Here is a 15,595-nt window from a genome sequence, read left to right as displayed (position 1 = left end):
GTCCTTATCTTCCTGAATTTCGATCCCATTCCCAGTGGTGGGAGGTGGCCGTGGAGTGTCCCACTGTGGGCTTCGTGTACTCACCCAGGACGGGAAGGGCACAGCCCTCCCTCGTTCCAGCTGTGCTTTCTCACGCTGGTCTCCTGCTCTCCAGTGAGTTCCTGTTCGCTGCTCTTCGGTCCCTCCCTCACCCTTGTTGCTTCTTCTTCCTCCTCCTGCCTAAGCACTTGCTGTCTTGAAAGTCTTGTGCTGATGGTTTGTTCCCACCATCCTTGGTATTTGGGGCTCGTGGAGATCCCTTGGCACCTAGTTTTGTTGTAAACATATCTGTGGACTTTTGGTTTTGCTCTTTAGCTGCTCTCCCTGTTTTTATTTGGGATTTAAAGAGATTGAAAACCGATGCTGCCAGCACCACCAATTCCAGAATCCACCCCTCATACCCTGCACTTACATATGTGTGCATGCAAGGTGAGGAGCGTTAAATATCACTTGTGTTTCTTTTTTTTTTCTTTAATAAAGGTGGATCTTCACTCCATTTTATTTATTTATGTATTTTTTTAATCCTCATCCAAGGATATTTTTCACATTGATTTTTAGAGAGAGTGAAAGGGAGAGGGAGAGTCAGAGAGAAACACTGCTGTAGATTGGATGCCTCTTGCATGCCCCCAACCAGGGCAGGGAGCCGCCTGCAACTGAGGTATGTGCCCTAAACAGGAATTGAACCTGGAACCCTTGAGTCCTCAGGCCGATGCTCTATCTCCTGAGCCAAACCAGCTAGGGCTCACTTGTGTTTCTTGGCCTCACTGAGCACTTGCTATGAGGTCCATGCTCTGGGCACCTCTGGTGTTCTAGTTCTAATTGTTGCCCAGTATTCCATAGGCCGCTGCCACCTAATTTTGCCCAGTCCACTCCCTGAGTCACAGATGCCCAGATTGCCTCCAACTCATCACCACCACAACTTACTCTAAGTGTCAGTTAAGTTCCTTGCACTGGATCCCTATGGGCCTACATAAGGACTTCTTTATAAGCGATCGCAGGATTAATGTTGTTGGGCCAGAGGATATGCATGCACTTCATTTGACTAGTGGTGCCAATGGCTCTTCAGAAGGCTGAGCCAGGCTCTGGTCCCAGCAGCCACACAGGAGGGATGCTTTCCTTCCATGTTCAAACCCCTCACTAGAACATGGTAGGAATCCTGGGTCCCCTCCGTGCTCACAGGAAGCTGGAGGCTGACAGTCACCGTCTTCAGACGGTTCTCTCTCCGTACACACCACTTCTGCTGGGCTGTGGCTTCGTTACGCAGACACAGCACCTGCTAGTTCTCCACAAAAACTGGGGCACAGGACTCCTCTACCGTCTCAGTCTCTCTGGGTGCAGAAGGTAGTGAGGGCACTCCTTCCAGTCCTTCTCGCCCTCTGCCCCAGCCCAGCACAGAAGAGCGCTTTCTCTCCTGGCAGGGACTTCTCACAGCATCTACCCTCCATCCCTCTGAAGTAGGCCTACAAAACCCCGCCTTCAAACCTCCACGCCTCTGAAAATACAGGGAGTTTCTAGAATGCAAAAATCACATTTTAGTTCTTTGTCTATCCTAGCTCTCAGCGAATCTCAAATCTGGCTACATCTTAGAAGCGCATGAGAAGATTTCAAACATTGCTGGTTCTTGGCGTGCCCACGAAGAATTAAACCGGACTCTCTCGGGGTGGGCTGGTGCTGAGGACCGGGCTCCAGGGACCCGGCCAACTTGGACAGTTAAAGCTCATTAGTGACCATTTATTTCCAGGTGATTACCTCTCCGTCCGCCAAAGGACATTGACCGATTTGGAATGACTGTCATAGCAGGGATATGTGGGGAGCTGCAGAGCAACACTATTAATATATTTTAAATATTAAACATAGACTATATATGGTGTTTGCACCTCCGCATGTGAAGGGAATAAAGAGAGTGTAGGAAGTGGAAAATCAGCTATCCTTGGATGCCTCTGTGTGCTCCTCCCATCGTAGCCTCTTCCTTCCACCAGATACGATCCTTATCCTGATTTTTTGTCCATCATTTCATTGCTTTATTTACTGGTACTATGTTAATCTCCAAAACCGTAGTGTGGAGCTTTCTGGGCTTTTCAATCTCATACACGGAATCACCGTGTATTTATTTTTCAGTCACTTATTTTCAGTCATTAGCTTGTTTTGTGCATCATTGAGGACAATTTTCTCATTGTAGTTTTTCGTCTCTGTTGTTTGGAGGTTAGGTCACACTCAAACCTGTCTTTTCATGGTTTGCATAGATAAGTTAACATGCGTACTTAACATATTCTAAATTTAATATATATCTTTACCCTCTTCCTAACCCAACCGAACTTTTTAAACTCCAATCCCTTTTCTCCTGATAAGATGGTTCTAGTTTTTTAAACTCTCAAATTATCCATTACAATAATTTTGTAAGTCAATATGTATATTTTTAAAAGTTGACCTACAGTATCTATGCTTATCGTTCCTTCTAGCACCTCAGTTTTTCTATCCAGGATCATATTTCTTCTACCTGAAGCACATCCTGGAATTCTCTTAGTCGTCAACTCTCAAATTTTTTTTCTGAATATGTCTTTATTTTGCCCTTCTCCTTGAAAGATAGTTTAATTAAGCAGTTATTTTTTTTTCTTGGCACACTGAAAATATTATCCTAGTCTCCTCTAGCTTCAGTTGTTTCAACTAAGAAGTCAACCTTTAGTCTAATTGTTTCTTCTTTGTCGTAATCGGCTTTTTCTCTCGGGTTGGCAAAATGAGACATTGAGCAGCTTTGTGCAGCTTCACGGTGATGTGTCTTCAGTTAATTCTCCACCACGCACTCTTTAAATACTGCCCCTTCTCCATCCTCCTCTCCTCTGTGGGATGCAGAGTATACATGTGTCAGGCCTTTCATTCTCTCCTCCATGTCTCTTAATCTCCTGGGACTTAGATTAAACTCCTCCGATTAAACTCCTCCTATGTTCCATTTGTACAAACGGCCCATGGGTGTGTCAGTCTTAGTCTTCACTGTGACTCTTCAACTCATGGTATCCCTTCTCACCTTTCACCTCATCGCCACTCCTTACTGCTCACAGGGTCTACCTGGTCTTCCAGGCCCCCTTCCCACCCCGCTTTGTTGCCTCTGCAGAGCCTGTCCTGACTTCTGTTGGCCTTGTTAATCTTCTCTTTCTTGTGTTTTTCATAGCGCTTCCTGTCCCCTGCATGCGATAATATGGTGTAGAGCAGAGAGCACTGGGCTTGGAGTTCCAGGAACTGAGTTCAAATTCTGGCTCCACCCTTCATAGCTCCGTGATCTTGGCTAAGTCACTTCTCTTGTTGAGCCTCACTGTTCTCAGTTATGAACTGATGACGGTAGAGTCATCAGGAAGACTAATGGGACGAGGGCCACAGAGTGCCCAGGTGGTGCCCAGTGCTGGCTCTGACATAAAGCGTCTCCCGTGACCCTTACTCTGTCCTTTTGCCACTCTGTCTCTAAGTGAAGCCATTTCTGGCAGCCCAGTGGCCCGGGAGCTGGATTTCAAGGCCACAGCTGCGGGAATGTAGCTGTGAAGTAATCCTCAGAGGAGGAAGCCCTCCCTCACTGGGTTGAGATCCTGGCTCATATACTCCAATTCATGCCCGTTGAATCCATTTTCCACCCTTGGACATTCTCATATTCTTCCACCCGGGAAGCATCAGTCTCTCCCCATTGCCCTCAGCATGATGCCTGCACTTCTGTTAATGGTAAGGCGAGTGCTTTGGGGCCTGACCCCTGCCTATCTCCATGCATCTTGCGGTTGCCCAGCTGCTACTTCAGCGCTCCATCCAGCCGCACGGAGCCCTGTGCCGATTCCTTTTGCAAGCTGCCCTCCTTGCCATGCCTGTCTGTTTTAACCGTTCTGTTCTCAGTCTGTCTGTCACTTCCATCCCTGGGCTCCAGAGCTGGCTGGGGCGCCTTCCCTAGATACAAGCACTGCGGTTAAGGTCTTACCCCATGCGGCCTTGATCACCATGGTTACAGCAAGCTTCCCCCCACCCCCACCCCTCCTTTTAAAAATTTACACCAACCTTTCTTTCTGTCTGGAGCCAGAGGTTTTGGGAGGCAGGGACCGGTTCTCATCTGGTGCTGTTGTCCAGGTGCCCAGCCTGGGGCCTGGCTCCTAGATTGTGCCTAATAAATACTTATTAAAGGGAGGGAAGAGAAATTGAACCATGACTTTCTAGTTCATGGGGCAGTGCTCAACCCCTGAGCCACACTGGCCGGGCTGCGCTGTGATTTTAGTCCATGCACTTGTTCTCTGCTCCAAACCAGTCCCCCTGCATCCCCAGCACTTGGGGTATAACGTCACGGTTTCGGTGTCCATTTGGGTCTCTGGAAAGCAGAAGTGCATGAGATTTATTGGAGGAAATGCCTGGGAAGATAAAGAGGACACAGGCAGGAGAGGGTGGCAGAATCTTCAGATGGGGTGCATGTCTGACTCCTAGGAAGGGAGCGATGGAAGGAGGACCGTTGGGAGGGAGAGCCTGGTACTGGAGAAAATCCCAGTCAGGCTGGCGGGTAGCCCGGAGCAAAGATTGCTCACCAGCGGAGACCCCGTTGGGTACGAATGGCAGCTCTGTACCCGTGTCTCAGTCACGGAACCCCTGTGCTCTGAGTCGGGGGTCTCGGTCTGGTATCCCCTGCGCTGGAAGCAGCTGGGGGCAGCATGCCTCAGCACGGGCCCTGAAGATGCAGCAGCTGGAGGCTGCCAGCTGCCCACGCTGCTCCCGGCAGCAGGGTCTGTCTTGGAGGGCGGCCTGGGCCGCATGCTCCCACGGCCACAGGCTCTGTCCTTGAGCTGTCCACAGCCTGTTTACTAATATGCTGTAGACTTTGGGCAGGATCTTCCGAAAGCCCCAACATGGGTTATCCCTGCAGCCTCCTGGGATAGAGCCATTTCCTGGAGGGTGAACAGGCTGTACCCTGAATCAAGGGACCCTGCCGAGGGGCGGGGGTGGGGGTGGATGGGGGAGGGAGGCTAGTTGGGAGGAGGGACTGAAATACAGAAATGTGAACTTTGCCATTTGGCCCAGAGAGGCAGCCCTTTCTAATTCAACCAATCAGAGGGACTTATTTTTCTAACTTGCTGTTACACTGGGTGAAGCCACATGTGGAGGAGTGCAGAATTGGAGAAAGTTTGTTCTTTGAGCTGAAGGGAAGCTTAATTATGTGCCTCTATTAAGAAATTGTTTGCCTACTGTCCACAGGTAGACAGAGGAAGTCTTTTTGCTTCTTAAGAGGAAATACTGTTTCCAGGTGCTCATTATAATGGGGGTGAGGGGGCGCGGTAAGTGTGGGGGGGAGTCATGAGTCCTCCAGTCTCATCATCAAAGGCTCTCCACAGGGCAGTGCTGCTGACTTGCATTTGTAATCGATGGATGCTACAATTCTGGGTCATTACTAATTCTCTGTAATGGATCCAAATGAGTGTGGCTTGATTTAGAGGAAAGTGTGCTAAGCCCAGGCCGTGGGAACTCCGCCCCAGGCTGACAGCTGGCTGCTCTGGACCAAGATGGCCCCTCAGTGGCCTGAGGCAAGAGCTGGACAGCCCCGGCGGCCCCTCCCTGCCTTTGACACAGGCTCAGGGGCAGGAAGAACCTGCTGACTTTTCTTCTTTTCTTTTTTAAACCAGGAATCATTAGCCGAGAGGATGCGGAAGATCTCCTCGAGAACATGACGGAGGGAGCGTTTCTGGTCCGGGTCAGTGAGAAAATCTGGGGCTACACCCTCTCCTACCGCCGGCAGAAGGGGTTCAAGCACTTCCTCGTGGATGCCTCTGGGGACTTCTACAGCTTCCTGGGAGTGGACCCCAATCGCCACGCCACGCTCACCGATCTCATTGATTTCCACAAGGTAGTGCTCTTAGCAGAGCCGATCAGGGGATAAAGCTGGTAGAAACTTGAGCTGCAGAGAGAGCCAGGCTGTAGGCCTTCTATGAGCTGGGGATGGAGATTGAGCAGATGGGGCCACAGGGATATGGAACTTGGAGTAGACGAGACCAAAAGTTGTCCAGACCAGGCAATGCAGGTCTTCTCTCTGGCTTACACTCTGACCCATGTAGGTGCCTCAGGAGGGTCTCCAGCCCTCCTCTCACCTTGAGTACCTGAGTGCTCCCTACTGTCAACACACAGGGGCTGGTTGGCCAGCCTTCTGTCCAAGACCAGTTCTCATCCCTGACTCATCTCCAGGATGTCCCTCTTTTGGACATTGTGGAAAGGCCTCTTGCAGTTTTGTAGAGTTAGCAGAAGCCTAACAAGCAACCCCATGGTTAGAGAAGCTTTCCTTGTAGAGTTACCATATCTCTTGTTCCAACCACAGCTTTACCAGGGAGTACGTGTGTAACCTTGGGCAGCTTCCTTAGTCTCTCTGAGCTTTAGTTTCCTGCCCGGGCCAATGGGTGTGATAATACTTAGCCCAGATCCTCTGAGCATTAAATGAGGGATATACTTGTATGTACAAGGACTCTAACTACAAAGTTATAGGGAGTCTCGTTCCCCAGAGCTCTTTTTGCTGAAGACCTCACATTGAGAAAGATGTTGCCTTCTAAATAAGATGTGTAGAAAGAAGCAATTTCTGTGTTATTGTGGCTACTGGCATCAACAGTAACTGGAAGGAAGACAAAGGTGGAACTCAGTGACTTGGAGGGGCAGGACCCAGGGATTCTGAGACAGAGCTGTGGTACCTCAGGGGTCCACCCTCTACCTGAGCTTTGCAGGTGTAGAAAGTCCTGCAGAACTACTTGACTGCCTCACTGGGCTTTTCTATAATAGGGACTCTTGGATTTGTGTTGCTTTTTCTTTATGGATGTCCCCAAGCTCTAGGGACAACTCTTAACCTGATCTTATCTGTAAAGCACATAGAAAATCACTCCTTTCCCAATACCTACACACTTGGAGGAGAGTACTGCCTGGGAAACTAGGCTAATCCAGATCAAGGCAGAGTTCTACTTGTGTTGGGAAGAGCCTTCTAATAACTGTAGGATAGGGAGAGGGAGGGGATGTGAGAATATTGGCACCTTGTCTGTGTCAAGCACTGTGTCTAAGTACATGTTCTCATTTAATCTTCACCATAGCTCTGTGTGGGAGGCACATCAGTCCCATTTCACAGATCTGGAAAGGGAGCTTGAGAAGCTTGTCTAAGTTTTCGTGGCTGATAACAGCTGGGTCTAGGAGTTAAACCTCAGGCTGTGTATCTCTCAAGCGTGTGCTTTTCCCACTAAACCACATTGCTTGCTTTTCCTGTCCAAGATAAGCTGCTTTGAGCAGTGATGAGCTCTGTGTCCTGGGAAGTAATCAAGCAGAGGGTAAAAGATCATCTCTCAGAGATGCTGTGGACAGGTTCCTGAATAGGGAGGCTAACCCAGGTGTCTTTGAAGGTGTTTATTCTCTCCCAAATCTAAGATTTGAGACTGACAAATTTAGTTTCTAACACTGAAGAGAGAGCTGATCTAGGCCCATGTGGAGATCTGGTGTCCAGTTTTACAAGTTAAAATTTTAATTATACAATTAATTTACGATTACATTCTTTTTTTTTCCTTTTTTTTATATTGCTTAAAGTATTACAAAGAGTATTACATATGTCTCCCCCCCCCCGACCCTTGACAATCCCCTGGCCTCCCCTACCCCCCAGTGTCTTATGTCCATTGGTTATGCTTATATGCATGCATACAAGTCCTTCGGTTGATCTCTTACCCCCACCCCCCTGCCCTCCTGCCCCCCCCCCACTTCCCCGGCCTTCCTGCTGTAGTTTGACAGTCTATTTGAGGCAGCTCTGCCTCTGTATCTATTTTTGTTCATAAGTTTATAATGGTCTTTATTATCCATAAATGAATGAGAGCATGTGGTATTTTTCCTTCATTGACTGGCTTATTTCACTTAGCATAATGCTCTCCAGTTCCATCCATGCTGTTGCAAATGGTAAGAGTTCCTTCTTTTTTACAGCAGTATAGTATTCCATCGTGTAGATGTACCACAGTTTTCTAATCCATTCATCTACAGATGGGCACTTAGGCTGTTTCCAGATCTTAGCTATGGTGAATTTTGCTGCTATGAACATAGGGGTGCATATATCCTTTCTGATTGGTGTTTCTGGTTTCTTGGGATATATTCCTAGAAGTGGGATCACAGGGTCAAATGGGAGTTCCATTTGTAGTTTTTTGAGGAAACTTCATACTGTCTTCCATAGTGGCTGCACCAGTCTGCATTCCCACCAGCAGTGCACAAGTGTTCCTTTTTCTCCACATCCTCTCCAGCACTTGTCGTTTGTTGATTTGTTGATGATAGCCATTCTGACAGGTGTGAGATGGTACCTCATTGTTGTTTTGATTTGCATCTCTCGGATGATTAGCGACTTTGAACATGTTTTCATATGTCTCTTGGCTTTCTGAATGTCCTCTTACGATTACATTCTAAGAAATATCAAATATAATACCAAGTGTAAAAGTTGTTCATTTCAAATCCGAGTTTCCATCCTCCACCATGTACCTATCCAAGTATTTCCTGGGCATCAATACAGAAATCCTATCTAATAAAAGATAAATAGGCTAATTAACTGTACCTCTGACATACTTCCCACTGGCTAATCAGGGCGATATGCAAATTAACTGCCAACCAAGATGGCGACCGGCAGCCAGGCAGCTGAAGTGAACAGGAGGCTTGCTTGGTCCAGTGATGGAGGAAGCCAAGATTCCCCGCCTGCGCGGCCGGGCTCTGAGCTACACTCTAAGCAACAATGTTGCAATTATAGAAGCTAAACAAACCCCAGATACCTGCTTTCAGCAGCGGAGGCCTCAGAGCTGGAGCCAGCTCTCAGCTCCAGTGACAGTATAGAAGGTAAATAAATCCCAGAATTAAAAAAAAAGAAAAAAAGGAGATGTTGGGAGCTTCAGTCACCCGCCAGCCTGAAAACGGCCCACAGTCCCTCACCCAGACTGGCCGGGCACTCCAGTGGGGACCCCCACCCTGAAGGGGGTGTGACCAGCTGCCATCAGCCCCTCACCCAGGCTGGCCAAGCACCCAAGCAGGACCCCCACCCTGATCCGGGACACCCTTCAAGGCAAACCAGCCGGCCCCCACCCGTGCACCAGGCCTCTATCCTATATAGTAAAAGGGTAATATGCAAACTGACCCTAACAGCAGAAAGACTGGGAATGACTGGTCACTATGACACACACTGACCACCAGGGGGCAGACGCTTAATGCAGGAGCTGCCCTCTGGTGGTCAGGGCGCTCTCACATGGGGAGCTCTGCTCAGCCACAAGCCAGGCTGATGGCTGCCAGTACAGCGGTGGTGGTGGGAGCCTCTCCTGACTCCTCAGCAGTGCTAAGGATGTCCGACTGCAGCTTAGGCCTGCTCCCCGCTGGCAAGTGGACATCCCCCGAGGGCTTCCGGGCTGCCAGAGGGATGTCTGATTGCCATCTTAGGCCCAATCCTCTGAGGAGCAGGTCTAAGCAGCAAGTGGTCATTCCCCGAGGGGTCCCAGACTGCGAGAGTGCACAAATTTTTGTGCACTGGGCCTCTAGTGTATGTATAAAAGGACATACACAGTTGTTTTTTATTTTTTATAAACTGTACTAGAGGCCCAGTGCACGAAATTCATGGACTTGGTGTGTGGGGGAGGTTTGTCCCTCAGCCCAGCCTGCACCCTCTCCAATCTAGGGTCCCTTGGGGGATGTCTGATTGCCGGTTTAGGCCAGATCCTTGCCCTCCCTTCCCGGACTGGTCACCCCTAACTACCCTCCCCTGCCAGTCTGGTCACCCCCAATTGCCCTTCCCTGCTGGCCTGGTTGCCCCTAACTGCCCCCCCGCCCCCCCGCTGGTCTGATCACCCACAACTGCCCTCACCTGCCAGCCATCTTGTGGCTGTGGGCACCGCCATCTTTGAGGGCATGACAGTCAATTAGCATATTCCCTCCTTATTGGCTGTAGGCACTGCCATCTTTGAGGATAGGGCAATCAATTAGCATATTCTGTCCTTATTGGCTGTGGGTGCCGCCATCTTTGTGATGGTGTGAGGGTCAATTAGCATATTCCTTCTTTATTAGATAGGATAATTCTTGTCTAATAGCTCAGCAATTCGATTTTAAACATGCTTAATATATTATAGAATATATTTTGTAAAATCATGGACCCTGGAATCAGGCTGCCAAGTTTTAAATCCCAACTCTATGACTGTATATGACTTTGGGCAACTACTCACACTCCTGTGCTTTAGTCTCCCTCTGAGTAAGATGGAAATGTCTCATGAGATGTGAAAGATATGGCATATGTGCTACCGATCCCGTGCCCAGTGCTCAGTGCACTCACCTCTTAGGGTCTCTGCGAGGTTCCAGTGAGACATCACTGTGAAGTACTGGATCGATGTACCTGCCATTTGTGAGTTATCAGGACACTGGCTGTCATTGAGCACTGAGGCATCTCCATGCCAATCCACATGCACATCCTTGTAAAACCCGTGGTATTCCATGGCATGAATGTATATTACAATTCAGTTTTCCCTCCTCCCCCCCTTTTTTCAGATCATGAACATTTTCCTTTTTTAAACAAAATTAAATTCTTTATTGTTGAAAGGATTACTCCCTCCTCCTTTGGATGAGCACTGGTGGAGCTTCCAGGTTTTGATGGTCACACACAGCGCCGCAGAGACTGGCTCGTATATATCAGTTTGGGCACATGTGTGGTGATTTCTCTAGGATGGACCCTCGCATTGGAATTGCTGGGAAGAAGACTATGCACATTTTAATTTGAAAATATCTGCCAGATTGCCTTCCAAAAATGTAGCGCCAACTCATGCTCCTGCCAAAACTAAACAAGGCTGTGTCCTCACACGGCTGCCAGCACTGGGACTGTCAGTCATTTACATCTTCCCCATCAGATGGGCAGACACTGGATCTCACTGCTGTTTAACTTGCATTTCTCTGATTACCTCTGATGCTGAGGCTCTTTTCATATGTTTAATGGCCTCTTGGATTTCTACTGTGAATTGTCTGTTCAGATCCTTTGTCCATTTTTCTTCTTAGGTGTCTCTTATTGATGTGCTGGTTCTACCAGCAACTAAATTGCTCTGTAGTTATGTCCGTTCTGCTCTTCAGTTCTTCTGTTGAGATTTTCCTTGTGATTTAAATGTGGATCCTTGTCATGTCCAGGCATTCTCTAATTGGTTCTTTTTGAATAATAGCCCATTCTTGTTTCATGGATGCTTTATCTTCTGAGTCCACTGAGGAGATTAATACACATCTCTTAAAGGTTCTTTCTGTTTGTTTTATACACTTGATCTTTTCCTGAATCGTAATTAGGAGCCCATCCTTCTCATCCCAAGCATTTTGATCTTTATACTCTTAAAGTTCTGTTGTTAAGGTCGCCGTTTTCCTTTCATGTTTATGATTTTCCTTAAATAGTTTCAAATTTTGAGCGAGGAGGTGATTTTTTGACTTTGAGTTTCTTATTTATCCATCAGTGGATACAGTTCCTGTTTCCCAAATTCATTCTCTTTATGCTGTCAGGGTTGGAGTTGATAGTGAGCAGTTCATCTTTTGGAGATGGGAGTGTTTGAAATTTGTGGGTCTCTTTGCCCCACTAAGGAACTGTGTGCCTCTCCTTACTCTCTACCCTGCCTGAGACAAAGACCTCTGTGGTCTGGGGTGTCCCCAACCTGTCCACTGATACTTGTTCCACAGTAACGCCTCTGAAAACCTCATCCTGTACATCTTTTGGTTTTCAAGTACTCCTTAACATTTTTGATTTGTTGATTGCCTTTCTTATTTTCCCATACTTTTATGCATTTATTTATTTTTTAAAAGCGGATTCCCCCCCCCCCCCCCCCCCCGTGATTTCTAGAAATTTGAATGAGGAGGAGGCAGGTACATATTCTTAGTTTTTCTATCTTGAATTAGTTTCTCTCTGGTGGATGCTTATTTCCCTTTGTTGATTATAAGTGAATATTTCTATTTTTTTTTTTTTAGGAGGAAATCATCACTGTTTCAGGGGGAGAGCTGCTGCAGGAGCCCTGTGGCCAGAGGGACAGCCCGCCAGACTACCATCTGCTGTTTGAATGACGTTTTCCCCTTAGCCACTGGACTCCTTTAGGCATTCTTTTTTTTGAACCCAAAAACTTCTCAGCTCAAATCCCTATGGCCTTCTGGAAGATTCACCACCATCCAGAGGATTAAGTAGATTAGAATGTCTCAAGAGATATGGAAGATATGGCCTATTGTGCTGCCGGCCCCTGTCCCATTGCCCAGGGCAGAAATGGCTACTAGTTGATGCAGATCTTTCATGATGAGTTTGGATAGGTTGTCAGAAGATGAAGCCTATTTGTTGTGGCTGCTCAAAGCTCAGCTCCCAGAGCCCATGGATCATGTTTTTATAATCCAAAATAATGCCAGTGCCGAACTCTGAATTCAACATATGGTGTCCATTCAATAAATGTTTGTTGAATGAATGTACTTTTTCTGAAAGTTTTCAGCACTAATCCCTGATTTCTAGTAAGTGATTTCCTACTTGTCACTGTTTATAAAGTCATAGAGATGATAGAGGAAGCACTGTAAAGGATTTATGTGGGAAACATAGATGCTGCATCTTTAATGATGTTCATCATCATCTCAGTGACATTATCAGTGGAATTGCTAGGGTTTCTGAGCCCCAGCTTCTAGAGCAGGTGACTGATACTCCCCCGCCTTCCCTACTCACCTCTTCTTCTTGCCTCCCCTCCTCTGTCTGAAACCACATCTTGGCCCTTGTTTTCAAATATGAAGGTAATGGTGTTATATGTTCTTATAGCTGTGCCCCAAACCTGGGGTGAAGTATAATTTAAGAATCGTCTGTAGACATCTGAAAAATCCTTTGCTCTCTAGGATTCGGCCCTTTCCTGCAGGTTACTCAAATGATTACCTTGCCTTCATAGTCCTTTTATTTTTGATTCTATTGTCTACTTATTTTAAATACTAGAGGCCCGGTGCATGAAAATTCATGCACTGGAGAGGGGGTCCCTCAGCCTGGTCTGCCCCCCTTTCACAGTCCAGGAGCCCTCAGGGGCGGGAGGCGACCTGGCGATCAGGGGAAGGCGACACCCCCATCATACCTCTGCTGCTGCCACTGCTGGCAGCGCAAGCCTCAGCCGGCCCTGGTTACCTGAGCCTCGGTGGCCCTGGGCGGCTGGACAGCTGCCATCCAAGGCTTGCCTGCGCCTTGAGCCAGCCCTGGGGGGCTGGGGGCTGAGGGGACTGGGGGACTCCCGAGGCAGGTGAGCGGCAGGGGTGGGCCTGGCCTTGCCACATGCCTGCTGCTCTGGTGAGGCTGAGAGGACTGGGTGCCACCATCTTGTGGCTGTGGGCGCCGCCATATTTGAGGCAGTCAATTAGCATATTACCTCTTTATTAGATAGGATGTTCTTCCCATTAAGAAGAAGACTCTCCCAATAACGTCTCAACTGCTCTGAGGGATGGGGTCTGTGTGTGCACATTCACGTTTCACACTTGAGGACAGATACGCAGACACGGCATTGTGTTTGGTGAGAGTAAGATGAATGGACTCTGTGGATGTCAATGACCTTGTTTACCTTACTTGACAAGAGTCAAACATCCCTCGTGCTCTACTTCACCTCTTGCCTCATCTGTTCCTCACATCCTTGACCTCTTGTTTCACCCCAGGCTCCACCGCGATAGCCAACGTTGCACGGGCTCTGCTCTCCCTACTGTGTCTGTCAGCTGCATGTGAGCATACGCCAGCAGCACCTTGCCCTGGCCTCTTGTCTGCTGTTGCTGCAGATGCAGGAGACACCATGCAACCAAGAAGGGCTGGGAAGTGAGCTCTCCATGCGGTGAACCTTTATCAATGGGAGACAGTGGCTGATAAGTCATTTTCTCTCTTTCTCCTCCTGGAGGGACTTTTCAAACAGTCCCGCACGATCAGCAACTCGTCCTAGAGAAGCCAAGTGGTGGTCAGATCAGCGCTCCGCCCTCCTGTCTGTTCTTCCTCCTTCGCTGCCTCACTCCCCTTTCTCTTCCTCCTGCTCCCCTGGGATTGCACTTCTGCGTCAAGTAGCAGCAGGTAAGCACTTACAGTAGGCTCTGCCCCCGTGTTGGGGGAGCCGGGGAAGGGCCCATCACCCAAATGTGTTTGATAACTCCACTTGCACTGTGCCTCCACTGCCTCCCTCCTATCCGCCTGTCTCACAGGCCCCTGAATGGATAGAGTGCAGGGATGGAGGGCTTGCTTCCTAAACTTGGAAGTGCTTTAAAACCATAGCTGATATTATTAAAATTACCTCCTTTCTATGGGACTCAAAGGAGCCGAATTTTAGCTTTGGTCACATTACCTACCCACCGCCTGACTGTTCAAGTCACACAAATGCTCGGTAGAATGGAGAAAGGGAACTTCTGTGTGGCCATCGCTAAGGTTTTTGGCAGATCAGTTCAATGATGAGCTTCTTGGAATCTCTGTCCAAGTGAGAAGTATTGCTAATTGCAACACTACAACAGCGACAATTATTTCGTGCTCAGCAGTGAGGTGGCCAGGGGATAGGATGTGCTGAGTTTTCAGGTGTTAGAAGGGAGTTTTAATTCCAAGAAAGAGCAGCAGCTTGGAAAGCAGACCAAGCTGGGTTGAGAACCCGTGGCTCTGTCACCCTAATTAATATGTGAGAGACAGTAGCCAAGCTGTCCGTGCCTAACACCTTGGTTTCATTTTACTTGGGGTCTGCACTTACTGCCTTCTCATATATTCTAGGTTTTACCTGTCCCTAAAATAAATTTCTTGTACGTTGTCCTGCAAATAGAATTACATTCTGGAAAACCGCAATTTCATCTTGAGAATTTTAGTATGATAATAAATGTCAGGAGTCTCAAATAAAGGAATTGCCTTTTTCCCCCCTGAGCCCTACATAATAAAAGACAGCCACTACAAGCTCAGGCAGGGAACATTTACTGCCTGTAACCAGAAAGAGAAGTTGTAAAGAACACTAACAAGTCAGTGGAAGATACATTTCAAGGGACGAATGAGGGTACAGACTCAGGGAGGTCCCTGTGTGGCGGAGTGGGGAGCTGTGCCCTGGGGAGTGGGGTGTCTCAGGAGCACGGGCTGAAAGGGGCCACTGAGAGTGAGCCGTTGGAAGGGAGAGTGGACACGAAGACCTGGCACCTGGGGACTATGTCTCCTTTTGTACCAGTGAGCCCTCTGTTACCCTCGGTGCTAAATTTGGGGACAGAAAGACCTTTGTTTTGTGACCTCAATTTTCTGGGCCACAGTTTCTTCTGTGAAATGGGGTGAACAGTGCCTGTCCCAGAGGGTGGCTGTGAAAGTATCATAGTGTGAGCTTTTGAATAATGACAGATACTATTTCAGCTCGTGTGTGCCTGTGTGTGTGTGTGAGTGAGTGTTTGTGTGTGTAAGTCTCACAACCACACCGAGGGAGACAGTGCTGTCATCTCCATCTTGCACACGGGGAAACTGAGGCACGGAGAAGCTCAGAACTTTCCCCGGGGCCACTTTTCTGGGAAGTTGTATTTTATCAGTCTGTGTAGACCATAAGCCAGTCCTCAAACTGAGATGTGCAGGTCA

The 15,595-nt window shown here is 48.1% G+C and overlaps 1 protein-coding gene across 2 annotated transcripts in view; it reads left to right on the top strand.

The window, feature by feature from the left end:
- SH2D4B (SH2 domain containing 4B) overlaps positions 1-12,479 on the top strand; it is a 73,906-nt gene extending 61,427 nt beyond the window's left edge. The window contains exons 7-8 of one of the 2 annotated variants that reach the window (XM_059662181.1): positions 5,673-5,896; positions 12,004-12,479. In XM_059662181.1, the coding sequence (XP_059518164.1) occupies positions 5,673-5,896; positions 12,004-12,093 (314 nt within the window). In that variant the 3' untranslated portion in view covers positions 12,094-12,479. Of the gene's footprint in view, positions 1-5,672; positions 5,897-12,000 lie in introns of both variants that reach the window. The other variant, XM_059662182.1, reaches the window with a different exon arrangement.
- The last annotated feature ends 3,116 nt before the right edge of the window (positions 12,480-15,595 follow it).

This window comes from Myotis daubentonii, chromosome 13 (genome assembly GCF_963259705.1).
Source record: "Myotis daubentonii chromosome 13, mMyoDau2.1, whole genome shotgun sequence".
In the NCBI taxonomy this organism is placed as follows: domain Eukaryota; kingdom Metazoa; phylum Chordata; class Mammalia; order Chiroptera; family Vespertilionidae; genus Myotis; species Myotis daubentonii.
Note: the sequence above shows the minus strand (reverse complement) of the source record. Positions and strands in the feature narration are given on the sequence as shown.